The sequence below is a fragment of the Sturnus vulgaris genome, chromosome 17 (genome assembly GCF_052056855.1).
Source record: "Sturnus vulgaris isolate bStuVul1 chromosome 17, bStuVul1.hap1, whole genome shotgun sequence".
NCBI lineage: Eukaryota > Metazoa > Chordata > Aves > Passeriformes > Sturnidae > Sturnus > Sturnus vulgaris.
Window position 1 is genome coordinate 7,471,762 of NC_142259.1, and position 19,264 is coordinate 7,491,025.

The window sequence follows — 19,264 nt, forward strand, 5'->3', positions numbered from 1 at the left end:
CGCCCGGGCCCGGCCGCTGCCCCCTGCTCCGGGGGTCCCCCGGAAAGGAGAGGGGAGGGGGGTCTGGGGAAGACCGAGCTGGACGAGTCCTGTCGTGAGAGACATGTGGGGTGGCTCGGTGTTCCCCATGCTTGTGACACCCCAAAAAAATCCCAAGTGCTTGTGTGGTCCAAACCGTGCTGGAATGAGCCCTGCACAAAGGGAAGGTGCTCTTTTGAGAGGTAGCCCCGAGAACGCGGGGTTCCAGTGAGACTGTGAGTCCCCTGCCCTCCTCTTCCCAACGTGACTATGGGTACCAAGCCCATGTCCCCAAAAACAACACCCCCAGCCCATCTAAGAGCCTGCTCTGGGCTCTCCTGTCCCCATCACCCCTTAATGCCACTCCCACCCTGCCACCATCCCTCTAGACCATAGCAAACTGCCCTTAGAGCACCCCAACCCTTCCCTGGGCAGGGAGACGACCTCATCCCCATCCATCCATCCATCCATCCATCCATCCATCCATCCATCCATCCATCCATCCATCCCACTGAAGCCAACTCCTTTGGGCCCAAAGTTGCTTAAATTCCCGACGACTGCAAAGACCACAGCACCACCAGAAGCTCGAATGACAAATTTATTTGTGGATTCACCTCCACCTGCAAACCGAAGCGTTCAATGGGCTAATGCTAATCCTCGTGCTCCCCATGCGGGATCTGAGTGGGTCCGACATGAGGAGCACGAGTCCGTGCTCAGTGGCCAAGTGAGCCACCCTGGAACCTCCAGTTCTCCCCCCCACCTCCATCCCAGCATGGCCTCTGCAGGGAGCACGGTCCCACACATAAATACGGACAGACAAGATAACAAAAATAGCATTAATAGTATTCACAAATGAATTAAAAACTACTCGTATATGTACAGCAGAGCACGGGCAGTATGTACACGGACAAGCTGTGGACAGCTGTGTCTGCCCGCGGTGGGCTCCGGAGGATGAGGGTGTTTATTCTGGAAGCTAATTTCAGCTCAAAGGCCGGAGGTTCCCTGCTCCAGCAGCAGAAGGAGCAGTGTGGGGATGAGGGGGAGGGAAGCCAGACACCTCAGTCACTGCATGCAGCCATCACAGCCACGCATGGGGCCAGGGATCTGCCTGCACTATGGGACTGGGAACATGTGGGACAGCAGTGGAGAGGCCAATAGCTCCTATTGTCCCCAAAGAGATGGACATGGCTCTCACCCAGTGGCAGCCCTCACCCCCATCTCATCTGGGCTTGCTTCCCCGCTCATCCAATGAATCAGCTGCTCCCTGGGCTTTGCCACCCCTGTGCAAGTGCTTCCCCATACCCTTCCAATCCTCAGCTCTGGATTCCTGGACACCACAGCCCCAGCTCTCTGCAAAGCCCCTTGTGCCGGGGATAAGCACTCTCCCCGTCTCCTGCCTCCTTCCTTTGCCAGCCCAGACGAGCAGGCTGGGAAGGGATGAGCACTGTCCCACAGCCATCTACATTTGGAGCGAGGAGGAGGAAGAGGACAAAGAACTCTTCAACCCACGTACAGCTCTGGGCCTGGCATACCATCCCCGTCTGGGACAGGCTGCAGCTCCCAGCAACTGATGATGTGGGGAGAAAGGAATTCATGCTGGGCTGACCAAGGGCAGAGCTCTTCACTTCTGGCCTCTGCCTCTTCCTCCTGCTCCCCCTGCCACAGGGATGAGCTCTGACTTGGGAAGCAAGGACAGGGTAGGGATGCTGCAGGGAAGCTCCATCCCGCTGGGCAGCCTGCCTCTTCCTGGTGCCTGAGCATGCCAGAGATGGGGGCACGGAGCCTGACCCTTGCTCTGGCTGGGGAACTTTATATTAGTGACACATCTACACACACGCACGCACTCACACATGCAAAAATAAGTCTGTTTATTCTCTTCCAAATTATTTGGAGAACCCTGCAGGGCTGGGACACCTTCTAGCCTGTGCCCCCCCCCAGCTGCCTGGATCTCCCCAGCGCTGGGAGCTGAAGTGCTGCATTGGTCTCAGCGCCTCTAAAACACAACGGAACAGTAAATAAGACAGGCTACAATAAAGGAGCTGGCGGCACAAGGGAGAAAACTCCACGGAGCAGGGTGCTCGGCCGGGATGGAGGGGCTGGCCCTGTGCCGGTGATGGTGCTCGGGAGCGGAGTGTAGTGGATGTGGCGGTGAAGGCGCAGCCGTCCTGGCTGCGGGGGGCTCGGCGGCGCCTCACTTGCGGCTTAGCAGCGATCCCAGCAGAAGCACTCCGGCCACCGTCGCCCCGGTCAGGAGCCATTTGTTGAAGGTCTCCTGGCCTTTTCTCACCTCGGCAGCAGCATCGTTCCCATAGAGGTCCACAAAGCGCTCCTGTGGGAAGAGGAGAGTGGTGAGCACGGGGGTGAGAGTGGAGCACAGAGGGAAGGGCTGGCAGGAAAGTGGTGGTGAGGACCAGGCAGATGACAGATGCCTTGTGCTTCCTCGCTCTGAATCATGCACACAGGGCAAGGGGAGAAGCACAGTCATGAGAGAAGAGGATGCCAGAAAGGATTTGTGAGGAGAACACCACGCAGGCAGGGCAGGGGATGCATCACGTGCTCTTGGCTCTCTAAAATTAGCATCCCAGTGTGATAGAAATCATTGCAATGGGAACCTGCTGGGCTCCATTGCCTGACTGAGGCTTGTGGAAGCAGCATCAAGGCTGGTGCCCACGGCTGCAGGAGCCCACACCGTGCATCCTCCCAGTGATTTTGTGTCCACAGTGGAACCTCCTACCTCCCACTCCCACATACTGGCCCTCGCAGATTACTCCACAACACGAGCTGGATTTCACGAATCCCTGTGGTGAAGGCAGACATTGGGTCGCCAAGCTACTGCCTTCCCACGGCTTCAGGAGAGCAGGCCAAGCACGAGGCTTGGCCAGGAATGCAGTCACTCCGGCCCAGCTCGTCCGAGCCGGCTGCCTCCAGCCCTTCATCTCCAGCAGGAGCTGGGAAGACCTCAGCCCATCATAAGGAGAGCTGCTGGGGTCCCTGAACCGCATGCAGCAGGGCAGGAGGGGTCCCTGGGCAGGCAGCAAGGAAACGTGGCCAGGATCTGTCAGGTATATCGGGGCTGAGCAGGAGACGCAGGGCTGACCAGAGAGGAAGCTGTGAGCTCCAGGCTCAGGGATCGCCAGCAGCTCGGCGTCAGCAGGGGCTTGATGCTGTCGCACCTTGAGCCCATCTTTCCAGCAAGATCCCCTGTTTCCTGATAAGTGAATGCATTTCCAGTAACCCAGCTGCTCTGGGAAAGCAGAGATAAGCCTGGTTGACGCTGTCATGCCTCACCACGGCCTCTGCGCAGGCAGGGGGAGCATTCCTGCCTGCCTGCTCTGCCAGCACTCTGCCTCCCGCACCTGCCCACAGCCTGTGGCCACAGGACTACGGGGGTTTGGTGCCTAGGTCACGGCTGGCATTCAGGTGTCTCTCTTCAATGGAACATGGTCCAAGTCTCCCAGATCCCACCAAACAGTGCCAGGATGGTCACAGCTTGTGGTGTATCTCCTCACCTTGCCACATCCTTATGACCAAGCTCACTCAGTTTTTCAAAGCAAGACGTGCAGCAGACCTGCATGCTTAACCCCAGGGAGCTGGGATGTGTCTCTCTCCATGGCAAACAGGCTCCCACCATAGGTGATCTGGTCCTTGATGAGCTGTGCACCTCAGCACCCGCCCCTGCCACCAAAGCTCTGCTCCATTTCCCACCAGACACCTCCCCCAGCTGGCTTCCACACACCGAGACCATGAGGAGTTACTCACAGGCCCAAGGGCAGAGTGTTGGGACACAGGGACTTTGCTAACTCACCCTGGGGCATGTCACTGCTGCCACCTCACTTAAGAGTCCTCTTCAGGGATATGACAGTCATCCCCATGACTCCAACCACCCACACAGAATGGCAGAAGGCAGCTCGCTTCCCATCATGCCTGCCAGCTGGCATGGGATCTGTGGAGGTGTTGTACTGGCCCTGCAGGATTGGGCAGGATACAGCTCACAGGCAGTGCTGTCCAGGGAGAAAGGTAAGGACTGCTGCCTGCTGCCAGTCCACTCACCCAGGGAACAGTGAGTGATGTGCTGCAGGAGAGGGACAAGAGCAGAGCCCAAACCCAAGGAGATATTTTGAATTCTGGCACAGGAAATCCCTCTGCTGATAGGTGGTGAGCATGGAGCTGTGACAGGGCATAGCAGTGGCAGCATACTGAGAGCAGGCTGGCAGGGATGGAGGGCACGGGGAACTGGGGCAGGAGGCACCTGTCAAAAAAACACCACCCCTATAACATTTGCGTCTAGGGACATTTAGGCTGGATGTTAGAAAAAGGTTCTTAACCAGGAGGCTGGCTGGGCATTGGAAGTGGCTCCCCAGGGACTGTCATGGTCATGGCACCAAGCCTGCACCAGAGTTCAAGGAGTGTTTGAACCACACTCTCAGGCAGATGGTAGGATTGCTGGAATGTCCTGAGCAAGGCCAGAAGTTGGACTTGATGATCCTTGTGGGTCTCTTCCAACTTAGCATATATTCTGATCTCTCAGTGGCAGGGCCTTCGCTCCAGGGATGGCCCTTCCCTTGGACACACATCCCAGCCACTTGCTCACAGCACCTGAGGCTGCAGAATGCTCGGCTGGAGGAAGGCAGCTGCAATTTTGTGATGTATTCCCCAGAAAATCTGCTTTCCTCAGGGATTCATTAGGACCTGCCCCACTGAGAGTCCCACAGATTTCCACAGGCTCCTCCTGATGCACAGCAGGGACGTCCCCACTGTGTCCAGGAAGGCTGCAGTGGTGGACAGGGCTACACATCTACCCAGCCTCTCTGTGGGGCAGGCACCAGGAGAGGCCCCTCCAGGAGGGCAGGGAGCCAAGAAGGGTTGGCAGCCGGTTCTCCATGCTGCTTTTTCCATGGCATGTGTTGCCGAGCTTGGGGAAAGGCAGTTCCAAGAAGCCCTTGCTTCCAAGAAAAGGAAGTGTTTGCTGAAGGAGAGATAAATGGCGCACAGTGAGCGCAGAGCTATCGGGTGCTACAGGCGGAGAGGAGCACAGCCAGAGCCCAGCCTGGGCAGGGAGGGGACGTGAGCCCCTCTCCTTCCCCTGGGAAGGGAGCAGCAGCTGCTGGAGCCACAGCTGGGGGCCGTAAGCGACCCGAGGAGAGTGCCTTGCCCTTCCCCGGGGAAACCACCCTAGAAGCTGTGATAGCTCGGCCTTTGCACAACTTTGATCCCAGATGTGTCCCCTGGGAACCAGATCTCAGACCAGAGGGAGTGGGAAAACAGGCAGGAGTGTCCTCCCTGCCCATGCTGTGGGAGGGTTGAAGGTTAGGGAAAGGCAGCTTGCTCTGTTCCCACACCATCCCAGGGCTCGGCTGCTCCGCACCTGAAGCCCAGCACTCCCAGGACTGATCCTGACCTCTCCGGCCTGGTGGTTGGATCTCAGGCTTGCCCAGACACGTCCAGATATTTCTGGCCTCCCCCAGTCACCTTTATCAGAGAGGAAATTCTTGGAATTCCTGAGCTGATCACAAGGACTGTGGTAGCAACAGCACGTCAGTGGTCAGTGTCTCAACCCTGGGCCTCTTCCACCCGCGAGGACAGACTGTTCCATCAGAACGCCCGTCACATCCCCTTCCCCGTCCCGGGTGACTGACACGTCCGAAAGGAGGATGCTCCAGGGCAGGCAATGAGGAAGCAGAGATCTTACTCCTATGCAAGAGGCAATCCCCTGCCTTTGCCTCTCTTCCCCAGAGCTGGGGAAGGAATCCACATTTTCTTGTTGGAGCCTGAAACACCACTTGCTGGAGGAGTTGGGGTAGGGGGTGTTTCCCTCCTGCTGCACATGCTGCTTGCAGAAGGCAGAAAACCTGGAAAGTCAGGCTCCACCACCTCTCAGAGCTGGGGCAGGGAGGTTGTGCAGTGCCAAGAGTTCTCTGGACACTCAGAGAGCCCCAAACTGGAACCCAGCACCCATCCCCCCCCAGTGTGGGATGCAGCAACCATTTAAACACTGTCCAGTGCCCACACACAACCCTGTGGCAGAAAGGCAAGAGGAGCGGGTCTGACCTGAAGTGCTCTGTCTCAGCTGGGAGAGCAGACTGAAGAAGCATGACTTCTGGCTGAGACACTACTCACATCCTGGCCTGGGAAGGGGAACTCCTAAAATTTGAGGCTCTCATTTGCTTGGTTGGTTTCATTCACCAGTGCTACCCGTGCAGGAGGGAGAACAGTTGCTGGATCCCATTCAGGGTGAGCAGAGCAGGTTCCTCTTTCAAGATAAGCCCCAGCACTTGGGGAAAGAGGATTCGGTGACACTGAGCCATGAGGGCAGGTGAAGGAAGCAGATGTGGGCAATAAACTCCCATCTGGCCTCTGGTGAGGCATGAGAGCAGAGAGGGGAGGGCTCTGGCAGTTTGGGGCTCAAAGCTTGCCCTGCACAAGGGGGTGAGGGGTATGGAGGTCACCGAGATACCAGGACAAAGCTCTGAAAACCAGCAGAGAAGAGCCAGGCTCTACTGGGACTATTCAGGTGAACTTGGCTGAACTTCGACATGGAGACTTGGACTCCAGCAGGAGCTTCAGAGCTTCCCCATGGCTCTGATACCCAGCCAGCCCAGTGAGACAGATACCCCCAGCACCCACCTCAGCATGCACAACAGCCTTTCCAACCCAAGGATCCTGATGTGTTTTATCAAAAATGAGCTGGTTCCCCAGAACCTCCCGTGGGCTTGATAAGCCAGCATTGTTCCCGATGGATCAACAGAGCTATGGGGAGGTTAAGTGTCTTTCCCAGAGCTGTGTGCGAGCCAGCAGCATGAGCCACAGCATCTGACTCCCAAGCCAGGCATTCTCATCACGAGGCAATGTTTCCCTTGAAAACAAGGCTGTTTCTGTTTTACCTCCACCGTAAGTACAGCTGTGTTCCTGCTCAGAGGTCTAAAAGCAACCACCGGCCGGGAGCAGAGTCATCTGGATGACCAGACATTTGTTAATGAGATGCTGGGAACAGTTTTGTGCTGAGCAGCAAGACAAGGAGGGAAAAAGAAAGGCAGCAGCTCAGCACAGACCACAACAAAGCCCTGCATCGACAGCAACCTGCTCCCAGAGCCCCTTTGGGCTGCCAGCTCACCACATGGGGCTGGCATATGCGAACCTGGAGGTGAAGCACAGGGGAGAAAAGGCAGCTGAGAGCTTTAAGAATAAAAGAAAACATAAGTATTCCCAAAGGCTGCCATTGGGATCCTGTAAACACAGCTCTGTGGGTCCCTTTGTGATGAATGGAAGAGACATCCTAGAGGTTCTCCCTCTGCCCTGCTCCCCCTGATGCTGTATCCACGTGTGGCCCCCCACCACTCCCAGCCCTGAAAGGAGGGCAGCAGGGACAGAGTGTAACTGCAGAGGTCGCACGACTGCCTGCAGCGCTGGGCACTGGAAGTCAAGGTCAGCACCTGACTCAGGAACATGACAAGGGAACCTGCCATCCAAGGCAGGTCTGACCTTCCCCATAGAAACACAGATCCTAGACTGGTTAGAGGGGACCTTAAAAATCATCTAGTTCCAATCCCCCTTCCATGGGCAGAGAAGATCTGCAGCTTCACCCCACTGGTCCCCACCAGCAACCCCAGGCAGGCTCAGAATGGGCTAGGGAAGAGGTTTTGGGACACAGAGAGAAGGGGCTGTGGGGATAGCAGCTGCAGGTGCAAATACTCCAGAGACTCAGCTCTAACTGTTATGCAAATGGTGACCTCCAGGGAAGCAGCTGCTGATCTCCATGACAATGGCAGGGAATGCCACCCACCCACTCCCTCTCCAGCCTTTCCTGCCCTTGGAGCTGCTGCTGGGGTGTTGTGGACCCTGGGGTGCTATCTCTGCCTAAATCCCAGGGTATTCATTGAAACCTGTGATTGGGAAGAAGGTAGCCTGTAAATTCAAAAGAGTTATTTAATTAAGAACATCCCCTCTTCTTTCTCTTCTCACTCGGGCTTTGCTGTGGGGCTGCAGCATAGGGGGACTGGCAGGGAGGCTGTCCCTTGAGCCAAAGCCCAACAGACAACGGGGGTCCAGCTTAGCCCAGGCCACAGCCAGCTCTTTTCTAACCAGAAACAAACCCTCACTAGCACATTCCAGCCCTAATCCTTGCCACGGCAGCCTTCTGTCAAACTGGTTTCATCACCGGCTCCAGGGAACCCGCAATAACCCCACACCATTCAGCACAATTTCAGCGTTTTCCAAATACATGAAAGAGGCTACGGTGACAGCTGTAACCCCCGTCCCTGCCCCGGGAGACTGCTGTGCACAGCACGAGATGGAGAGCAGGGAATTGCGCTCTCCGTTCCAGAAATCTGCTGAAACATTCATGTGTATTAAAGCCGGAGACGATGTGAATGACTAATCCACTTGCATCCATCTTTCATCAGTGCTCTTCCCAGAGCTAACCAGGCTAAGGGTTCCCGAAGGTGCTGCAGCCCCGGCCGGCACCGGGCCTGCTGGGCAGGGCAGGAGAGGATGGCAGGAGACACGGCTCTGGTACAAAGGCACAGCGAAGAACACATTGGCTGAGCCGGATCCACTCAAGAGATTAGCACCTGCTGGGAATGGGATTGTTTTCCAAAGGGCATTAAGTGGAATAGTCCGAGGAAAGACGGTCTCTCTGATGCTTCTCCCCACCGGACAGATGGTGTCTGAGCCCCGCAGCAGAGCAGCCTTTGTGCGAGGGGCACGCTCGGGGGGCAGGGAAGGCTCCTCCTGCTTTCATGTCCCGGTTTATCTGCCGCTCACGCTCACGGGGCCGGGGAGCAAAGGGCCGCGGCCAGCTCGCTGTGCCGGACAGCACCTCAGCAGGGCCACTGGCAACCAGGGAACAGAGCTCAATTTTCACCTTGTCTTTGCTCTTCCTGGACGTCAGAGCTCCTTTGCAATCGTGCCCTTGTGTAACCGTGGGGAAACCTGTGCCGGGGAGACGTGCCATGCTCACGTGTGCCCAGCTGCTGAGCCACGTTCCCTCCTGCCAGGGGGTGAGTGGGCGATGCTGACAGCTCTTTCCGGTCCTCGCCCGCACCGTGAGCCTCACCAAGCCCACCCCACAGGGAATGTTGGTGCTACCAGGGCTCAAGAGAGCCAGGCTGGATGCAGGGATGGTCCCCAGAGGAGATGGATCCTGGAGAAGAGCTGCCTCAGCCACTCGTCCAGCATCCTGGAGGAGTGACTGCCAAGCTTTACCACTTCCCACTTCAACCCCGGCACCTCACGAGGCTGCTGTAATTCTTACATGCCACTTGAATGAAAAAGGGGAAAGGGTGGAGGTGCAGGAAGAGGAGGAAGATGTGCTCATTTTGTTTTCACTTCCTGTTAGTTCCATGAAATCTCAAATGATTCAAGCCACAAAGTCCCTTTTAGCAAAATCCTAACTGACTTGAGGGCAGGAAGCACAGTAGGCAGCTGATGCAGCAAACACGAGAGAAAGCAGTGCAGCATGAGAAGGAGACTTTGTGCTCTGCCCTGGGCTCCTCCATGCATGTTGTTGCATGAAATAATCACTGGCTGGTGCACTGGAAGCTTCTAAATGAGGTCAGTTGCTCTATTAAAAGACATTAGCTCTCCAGCAAGTTTAATACACTGGTGAGCCATACAAGTAGAGGATGGAGGCACTTGCAGCACTATGATGGCTGATTTACAGGTAGCAGCACCTCATTTTCTCCATATGTTAGTCATATGTCACCCAGGCACTACCCAGGGCCACACACAGACACCCAGTGCCCACATCCCAGCCCAAACCCTGAGCCAGCTCACCACGAGTCACACACAGAGAGTAATGCCACGTACTGCCACCAGACAGTGCTCCCTGCACAACACTGTAGTGTCTCCAGTCTTCCTCAACCTCTATGGTGGCACAGACCAGAGAGATGGGCAAATGGGACTGGTACTGCTCAGAGAAGCAATGCAGACAGATGTCCTGCTCCACCTGATCATAGCACTAGCTGCATTCAAACCAAACCAGCTCCATGCCAGTCTAGACTTCTTCTCTGAGCTTCACAAAGAGCCCTTCATCCTCCAGCAGAGAAGAAAACCCTTGCATGCTCCTTCAAGCAGCAGTCAGTTCCAGCAGTTCCCTTCTGAGTTCTACCCCAAGAGCCAGGTGACTGCACAGCTCTGCTCACAGGCCCCTTGCAGTCCCGGTGTGAGCAGCCCCAGCTCCTGCTCCAAGCCCTGCCTGCTGCCAGCTTGTCATGTTTTGGAGTATTTGATTTCACTCTTAAGAGCACCTGTCTGGCAGTGGTACAGACAGGGAGAACCTGCCTGCTGTTTGTTCTTGGCCAGGCAGAGCACAGAGCAGGACACCTGCCTTTGAGCTCAGGTGCAGGGCTGTGAGCTGGGGAACTCTGGGTCCATCCCAGACTGCGAACGGGGGCTGAAAGGCTGAGCCCAGCCCTGCTCCCACCGGAGGCTCCTCATCTCCAGGGCTCATCTCCCCAAGCAGGATACTGATGCCAGGAGCTAGCTACTAATTGGATCTACTTAAATCAGCAGCTACGTCTGCAGACACAGCTGAAACACAAGCTTGAGCAGGAAGGAGGATAATGCAATAAATTCAAACAGCTCTCCCCAAGGGAATCGCACAACCCCCTGAAACTTCCCTCTTTGCAGATACAGCCCATTACCCTTCCCTGGGCATGCTGTGCCAGTGCAGAGACAAGCAGCAGTCGAAAAAGTAACCAGCCCAAAGGCCCCTGAAACACCAAGCTCCTCCAGCTTCCTGCTCCCAGCAGCAGAGGGAAAGCAGACCAGTTACAGCACAACATTCAAACAGTCCCTATGGCCACGGGAGCCTCTCTGGTTAACGCTCCGAATCCCACTCCTCCCTCCCTCCCTCGCTACCCCGGAGGCAGGCAGCAGCGCTGAGTGCACTGGGTTTCCCATTAAAGAGATCCTGAGAGACAGCACTGGGCTGGTACACGTGAGCACGTGTCCGAGAGAAGACACGGGCGGCTGGAGAGATGCTGGCTGCACAGAGCTGCAGCGGGCGTTCCCGCCTGCAGGCAGTCCTTCCCAGCACTGCTCAGCCCTCCGATTCTTTTTTTGCTAACTAAATTAAACATGAAGATAAAATAAGCAAAATACCTAAAAATAAAAAATAAACGGAGCATTTCTACAGCGCAACTAGGTCACAGCTCCACAGCATGCGAGTTGTGGCAGCCACGGCTCAGCCCCTTGAGCCTCCCGGGTTCAAAACTGACATCTCTCTTAAAAGGCTGCTCCCGAAACCCACACCTGCTCTCCGGTAAGCCCAGCTGGAGCCATCTGCTAACGGCTCTGCCTCCCAGCAGCCCTCAGCACCCTCGTTCCACTGGGCTGTTCTGCTGTGGCAGAGTAACCCTTCTCCCCACCTGACCACGATGGGTGCCAGCCCGTGTGTGCCCTGAGCCTGCCTCACTGCCCCCCTCCATGGGTGCACTGTGGGAGAAGCTCTCCCACGCCTCTGGAATGCATGTTCCCTAACTTGAGCTCTTGGCATCTCAAGAATGATTTAGGAGCAGGACTTCAGAGAGATCTTGCCAAGAACTCCTCCGCACATCCTTCCAGGTGAGGAGCAGGGAGGAGGAAGTTTCCCTGTCCAAGGTCAGGGCAGTAAAGCAAGAAGTGCCCTGGCACTGAGGGACTCTGCTTCCCTTTCATGCCTCCATTCTGTGCGTTAATCTTTAGTGGCTCAGAACAATAGTGTTTAAGGGCAACATCCCTACCTTGCAAGAGGGTGGAGCACGAGAGTGGAGGGTGGAGGAGAGTGGCTGTTCTCCTGTCACCACAAGGCAGAGCCACCCACAGTGGATACCTTCGCTCTGAGTCAGCAGGTAGGTCAACACCCCGGCTGCTCTGGGGTCCCCAGAGCAGACAGAGCAGCTGCCCCCAGCCGACTTCTGCTCCCATGGCAGAAGCCACCATTAATCCCTCGCCTCTCGGTTCAGCAGGTCTGCAACACTTCTACAACTGATATCCATCCCTTCCCTCCCCCCAGCTCCTCCTGGGAATATTCCGGCTTTACAGCTAGTGAGGAAAGAGCTGCTAGAGAAATACTCCTTGTAATGTCAAGATGGGATTGTGCTTACAGCCGTCAGCTGCTTGGTAAAAACCAAAGGAAACCAAACCTTCTCAGCTTCAGCAAAGGTCCCAGAGCACCACACCACCATTCAGATGTACCCAGTGTGTGCTGCAGGCGTGTTGCTGCTCCCGGGGGAAACCATGTACACAAACCATACAGGAGCTCCACAGAAATCAGGCATCGCAGCCCAGACACACACAGAAAGCTGCAGCTTCCACTGGGGAAAAGAGAGCTCCCATCCACCCCTTCTGCTGTGCTGGGACACCCTACTGCTGCTGAAGCAGGGAGAGACCTCGGGCAGCGCTCCAGGGACCCAGCTCCAGCGTCAGAGAGGAGCAGGATGAGCAGGCGGAATGACATTACTGAGAGCAGCTGTGAACACAGAGCAGCAAGAAACAGTTTGTTAATTATTTCACAGGTCTTTTTTTAAATGACACTCAGCTCTTCGGATTAAAGAGCCTCAGAGTGCTTTACGAATCAGAGTTGCCAGTGGCTCCCCTGGGAGCGAAGGAAACGCTATCCCTTTCGCTCAAAGACCCCGGGGTTAAGTGGGCTGCTCTGAGCCACAGCCAGCCACGGGCAGGAGTTTGGCTTTCCAGGCGCCTGCTGTAATCACAGATCTAAGGAACGTAATCAAACTGCACCACACACCGAGAAGCAGCAAGGAAAACAGGCAGGGCCCCAAAGAAGGAGAACGAGTAAAGGGGGTAAAGAGCAAAGCTCTGAAATCAGCCTCTGCATTGCTCTTGGTCTAGCGGCAGGAATGCTGCTGTGGGCCGGGCAGGAAGCTGCAGTGGAAGTCATTCCAATGGCATTTCCTGGAGAGCAATGCAGAAAAGCCTCCCAGGTCGAAGCTGGATGGGGAGCTGCCAGGGATCTACATGCTGAGCCCAGATCTCCAGACGTCAGTGAGGATACAGCTACCTGGGCTGGTTGCTCCAGGCAGGATAGCCTGAGCCAGGGCACTGCTGGCAGCTCCCACAGCCATGGAAAAACACCCAGGAAGGGACATGGGGAACCCCACTGGCAGGAGGACAGTTTTTTCCAACCCTTGCAGGTGATGACAATGGGGCCATCGTCTCAGCTGCAAGGGATCAAGGCTGTAAAGTAATTGCCAAGGACAAAGTGCAAAGCAATAGTACAGCTGAGCACCACAGACCAGGTTGCTCAAAGACCCATCCAACCGGACTATGAATACTTCCAGGGATGGGACAGCCACAGCTTCTCTGAGCAACCTGTGCCAGTGTTTCATAAACCTCACAGGGCAGAGAACCTTCCTAATATCCAATCTAACCTGCCCTCTGTCAGTGGGGAGGAATTCCCCCTTGTCCTGTCACTCCTTGCCTTTGTCCAAAGTCCCTCTCCAGCTCTGTTGGAGCCTCTTTAGGGATGGGCAGGGAGCCGTCTCTTCTCCAGGCTGAACAGCCCCAATTCTCTCAGTCTGAGATGAAGCCATAGGATCCATCTTCAAGACCACAAAGCATGACCAAGGCTATGCTCAGTCATTTCCACTGAGTCAGTTATGCTGCACGTTGACCACCACGTGGAACGGATGGCTGTGATCTCAAACAGGATTAGAAATGCCGGGGCATCCCCGAAACTCAGCCTGTAACACTCAGAAGGACAGAACTCTGGCAAACCACAGTCCCAGGAAATGTGGTAGTGGCAGGGACAGCTTGTGCAGAATACACGGGACACAAAGGCACAAGGCCAAAAAGCATTTCCAAAGAGCTGAGAATCAAAGTCTAACTCTCAACCTGAAACCAATGAGGAGCCTGGAGCCAGAGTACAGGACAAAATCCCAGCTGTGCACTGTCATATGACACAGGCTGAGTCATTTCCTACCATTCAGAAAAAAAATTTAAAAGATAAATATGAGCTTGCTATATTGTCATCTTCAAAGGGTTTTCCCCAAAGCGAATTACAGGCTTCTAGTCCACTGCAGGGTGGCAGACAGAACACATGTCCCAGCACACCATGTACTGTGTGGCCAGGGTCAACTGAGAACCCAGGAAGCACTGAGCCATCGCAGGAAGTAGTTCATTCTCCATCAGCCTAGTAGTTTGTTGGGATTCATGTATCCCAGACTGGTGCTAAAGATGCTATTTGCTTTCACTTCTAGCCTGACACAACCTCTTCATATTGGTCCCCACCATATTCCCTACAAACCTCTTGACTCTATATCCACAGATTTAACTCCAAGCTTATCCAGAAAACCCTCCTTAAATTCAGAGTGGGCTCTGAATGTGGCTTTAGCCTTGAAGGAAAAGCCGTCATGCACTAGAGGGTCACAGCCAGGCAGGAACTACTGCTCACTTTCCTTTCTCAAACAGATTAAGCACGGTCAGTACATCTCTGCCTGCCAGGCTCTCTACCCTTCACCCTGCACTTCCCCCTCCTTCCTTCCCACTCACCAGATTTCTCCCACCACGACTCCCAATCCCCACTGGCATCACCATTTCAACCTCACAGCAAGTAAGACCTGGCCCTGGTCAAAGCAACTGCCCCAGGAAAGCCTCCTTTTTGGATGTGATGGCTTGCCAAGGCAGAAGCTCTCTTCTGGCTGGTTATTAATGTTCCCCTTGGGTTGCTCTTGTTTGTTTTCTCAGTGCCAGATTGCAGAGCAGAGGGCAAACCAAGGCAGAGCCAGTAAATGTGACAAAACACTCCTACGATAACGTTATGGAGCAAGATTTGCTATTTCCCCTTGCCTCAAAACTTGATTTCTCAAGAGAACTGCTACAGCCCAGCACACAGCAGCCTCCAAAGGCACCTGCACCCCGCGGCCCTTCGATGCTGCCTTTGTTCCACTGGTGGGGAATGAAACAGAGCTTTCTACACAATTTGGCTGTGCAGCACTTGTTATGGAGCCATGCTCCTTCCCTCTTTCAGAGGGGCTTTCCAGGAAGAGAAGTGCTGCAGTGCTCCAAAACACAAACCACCTGGGCCCTGCCGAGCAGGCCTGCCAGAACTTGCGTCTCTCTCACCAGGACCTGCCTGCTGCACCTCTCAGGAGTGCTTTGTTTGAATAGGACAGGCTCTAACAGCTCCAATGCACCAAAGAGACTCCCTGTGCAAACAGGGCGGCAGGAGAGGGATGGCTCCATCACAGCCAGGGCAGGGTGGCACTCCTCTTACAGGGAGAGCTGGCAGAAGGCCAGCAGCTTTCTCCCTGCAGCTGGAATCGCGAGAGAGCGAAGGAAAGCAGAGCATCCCCATCCCATGCACGCCCCACACGTGAGGCACTCAGGAGCTCTTATGGCCTCTGTCCCTTGTTATGGAGTGGCATGGCTGCCTCCAGGAAGGCACATGATGAAAGCTGAGAGTGGAAAAAAGCTACAGCCAAGATGTCAAACGAACACTCAAGATTTGCAACAGGCTGGCAGCAGCAACACTGCCCAGAGCTGGCTTTTTGGTGGCTGGTGGTGTGGATTCCCCCCACTCCAGCCTTCACCACCGTGCCTGGCTTCCATTCAGCTCCTAGCATAGCCCAGGCAGTGGCATAGCCTGGGCAGGGAAGTTAAAAGCCTGGTTCAAGGTTAGAACAAGAAAGCAAGGCAGTCCTCTGAGTGGAAACGGCATTTTTCAAAGCGAGAATTGGTGGGCGGGTCAGATAGAGAGGAGTCCTGACCCTTCCGCAATCTGTTGAACAAATATTTGTTCCAAACAATTAATTTAGACACAGACACAAAAAAATTGAAGAGTCTGAATCGTGATGGTTGGGGGTGGGGAACAGAGGGAGGAGGTGTTCCATTCCCCACAAGCAGGGACCAGTGATTTTCCACCAGTGATTTAATCTAAATCCCCCAGAGAGTTCATTTACAAAAAATCAGATTGCATTATCGCCTAGGTCTCCAGGATACAGCCCAATCCGTCACTAACAGCAACAGCCACACTAGCTTGGAAACCTCAGTTTGATCACTTAATTCCAAAACTAATCTGTGGCTCTAAAAGCCAAAAGCAGAGGGAGGGGGAAGGAACTCTGCATTTGGCCAGGGTTATCTGCAGGATGAGAGAGCTAATGGGCCACATACAGCCAGATGAAATGGCCAGCAGATCCCGGGTTATTAATCGAAACCAAGCTCCTCTCCTTGCCTGAGCAGCCCCACCCAGGCAGTGCCCCACAGGGCGGTCACATTCCTGGAATTCCTTCACCCTTCCTGAATCAGCTCCCTCTCTCGGGGTGCACCAGTTCCCCTTCTTCTCCGGGGTCCCCAGCATTGCTGGCCAGGTACGGGGAGCTGAGGAGAGATTCTTCTCTGTCAGGAGGGTGCAGAGCACAACGCTGGGCTCAAAGGCTCCTGTCCCCTTCCTAAAATCCTGGGCTCTGCCGATGGATTGTGAGGTGAAGGGGGCTGAGAGGCCTCAGCTCCTAGCAAGGAGGTAATTCCCCGCTGTTTAGATGCCAATGCCTGACAGCATGAACTCTTTCCAGTGGGAACCGGTAAAGGTTACACCAGCAGGGAATCACTAAGATGCAGAAGCCAAATGAAAACTCAGACATCTGTAGGTCATATACCTCCCGCCGGCAGTCCCAGGCTGCACCGCACAGCCGGACCCGGCATTTCAAGAATGCTTCCTGAAGAAATGCTTATTCATGTTAATACCTCACCACTGAGAGCTCCCAGGGTTTGCTGCTGGGGCAGCTGGGAGCACTGCTCCCTGCCAAGGGAAAAGCAGCTGTGGGCTTAGCAGCTCCCCAGCACAGAGGTTGCCTCCACCTCGGCCCTGGCTCCCACCACACCAGCTCAGACAGTCCCAGAAGCCCACCCAGCCACCGGGATCTGCTGTTGGATTTCATTTCACCATGAGCAAGGCAAATGGTGTTTCCAGAATGAAGAAGTAGCTGTTACCTCGGCAAACCACCAGCCAGCCCACCACAACACTGCCTTGGAGAGGAGGAAGCTCCACTCCCTGCTGTTAATGACACCGGGAACATACATGCCCCAGAGCCAGGGCTCTGCTTGAAGAACAAGCTTGGATGACATTAGATTTCCAAAGGCTCTTGGAAAAACAGGTCTTTTACATAACATCCAGGGAGAAGGACAAAAAGAATGGATAGAGAAAGACATATCTGAGTACAAACTGTTTGTGTCAACACGGTGGGCTGACCCTCTCGGGACAGAGTGTTAGGAGCACAGAGGGCAAGACTACATACCCCTTTATTCTCCCTGCAAGGGGCAGGACAAGCTCTAGCACAAACACTGCAGGGAGCTGCACTCCGGTTTGACCAGCCTCACTGCCAGCTTGGAGTGAGGGAGGGCATGGGCAGCCACCCCCACCACAGAGAGGTGCTCTTACCCATCCGCCATTCTCCTGGATCCAGGGATCTAAGTGGTCGGTCAAGTACGTGGTCATCCAAGACACGATGCGTTTCACCAATACCCGCATCTCCTTAACAACGCTCTCCACGCACAAGGCTCCTCCGAAGGAGAAGAAAGCCACGATGCGGCCCCAGTTCACTCCATCACGGAACAGTTCGTTCACTACCTGCTCAAAGCTCTGATACGCTGTGCTGGGAGTGATGTGGAGCTGGGAAGTGAGGTCGCTGAACGCCCGCCGGTACCTCAGCTCAAACTCATCCCCCGCCTCTCTCAGCGCCTGCCTCACGTCGTCGGCTGCTCGACGGATCTCATGGACTTCAAGGCTGCTCTGGTGCACAGAGGCTCCGTTCACTATGTGGCTGGTGGGTGCATGCCAGGAGGGGCTCCCGTTGAGGACGCCGTCCATCTCGTCCTCCTCTCCTGCAAAGTCAGTCCTGTTCTCATCTTCCTCCTCCAGCTGACTCCAGCTGTATCCTTTCTGTGAGAGCTTGTAGGAAACAAAGTCAATCACTAACTCCCGATTACTGCTGTACATTTTCACACCTGGGACGCCCTCAATGAGTCCATGGTCCGGAGCACAAGCAGATCAGCACTTAGCAGTTCCCGACTCCACTCCTCTTCTTCGCGACCGATGGAAACATCTGACCTTAGCACAGAGGAGGAGAAAGGCACCGAAACAGTTAATGCCAAGGCTCTTAGATGCACCCGCGCCATTACCACCGATAGCTTATCGTTATACTGAGATCACCCCGCAGCTCTACGCAGAGGCTCAGGGCCACCAGATTGAAGCCGCACAGAAAACCGACCACAACACCCCCTTCCCCAGAAACCAGCCTCGAGCCCCCGGGAACCCCAGGCTCGCTCCGAGCAGACCCCAGGTCTCACCGGGTGCGGGCTGCGCCTGGCAGGCCGGCTGCGGGCCGGGGCGGAGGCGGTTCTCGTTCTGCTGGAGCTTCGGGTCGGCCCGGACCGCGACAGCACCGCCCCCGCCTCGCCCCGCCCGTTAAAGGGCCCGGCGCCCCCGCCCCCCTCCGCCAGCGTTACCCAACGGCTGCAGCGACGGCAGCGGGCGGGCAGCGCTGCCCAAGGACCACGGCAGCCCCAGGGGGGCTCAGTTAGACGGTAACCGCAGCCCCCGCCGCCTCCAAGCCTCTCGCTCCCGCAGGCGGAGAGGATAAACTGCTGAGCGCTGAAAGCGCTCACCACTGGGGGTGCCGCCGCAGGGCTCTGCGTCCTTACGGGAGCGATTCCAGTCACGGTTAGCAGCACGCAGCCGCTGGGGCCGGCACGGTGACACGCCGGGTAGCGGCAGGCGGGAGAGCCGCAGCGGGTCCTCTCGGCCACCCGACTGGCCCCCCCCACCACCAGACCGCTTTCCCCGGACCCCCGAATCGCCCCCCTCAGTCACCGGATCGCCCCCCCCCAGGTCGCCGGACGGCCCCACCGGTCGCCGTACCTGGGGGGCGGGGCCGCGCACGAGGGCCGACACGGCGCCCGGGAGGCCGACACGACAGCCAATCAGCGGCCAGGAGAGCGCCGGGGGGCGGGGACGCGGCAGCGCCCTCTCCCTTTGGCTGAGGTGCGCGTCAGTCAAGGTTTACCCTGCCCCGCCCCTCACCTCGGCGCCCGACTGAGGGTCCGCGTCCTTCCCGGCTCTGCCGCGCGGGCCCGGCTGGCAGCGACGCCGGAGGTCTCCGGGAGCTCCCCGGGCCTCGGCCCGCTCAGCAGTCCTGAGACTCCTTCCACATCGCCCGCCGAGCGGCCGGGGGGGTGCGGTAGGGTGGGAGGGGGCAGCAGCGGTGCGGTGCGCATGCGCACGGCGCCTCGAGGCTGGGCGAGGGGCGTC

General features: G+C 56.2%; 1 protein-coding gene across 9 annotated transcripts; it reads right to left on the bottom strand.

Moving 5' to 3' along the window:
• Positions 1-603: 603 nt before the first annotated feature.
• BCL2L1 (BCL2 like 1) lies at positions 604-19,251 on the bottom strand. 9 transcript variants are annotated; one of them, XM_088174913.1, is made up of 3 exons: positions 19,037-19,251; positions 17,396-18,059; positions 604-2,347 (listed from the first exon to the last, which is right to left on the bottom strand). In XM_088174913.1, exons 2-3 carry the CDS (start codon positions 17,951-17,953, stop codon positions 2,210-2,212), a joined length of 696 nt encoding a protein of 231 aa, XP_088031039.1. In that variant the 5' UTR covers positions 17,954-18,059; positions 19,037-19,251; the 3' UTR covers positions 604-2,209. The 9 variants fall into 9 exon arrangements, with proteins under 9 accessions (XP_088031039.1, XP_088031034.1, XP_088031035.1 ...); XM_088174908.1 differs by having other exon boundaries at positions 17,396-18,064; positions 19,037-19,234; XM_088174909.1 differs by having other exon boundaries at positions 17,396-18,064; positions 18,875-19,216.
• Between the last annotated feature and the right edge of the window lie 13 nt (positions 19,252-19,264).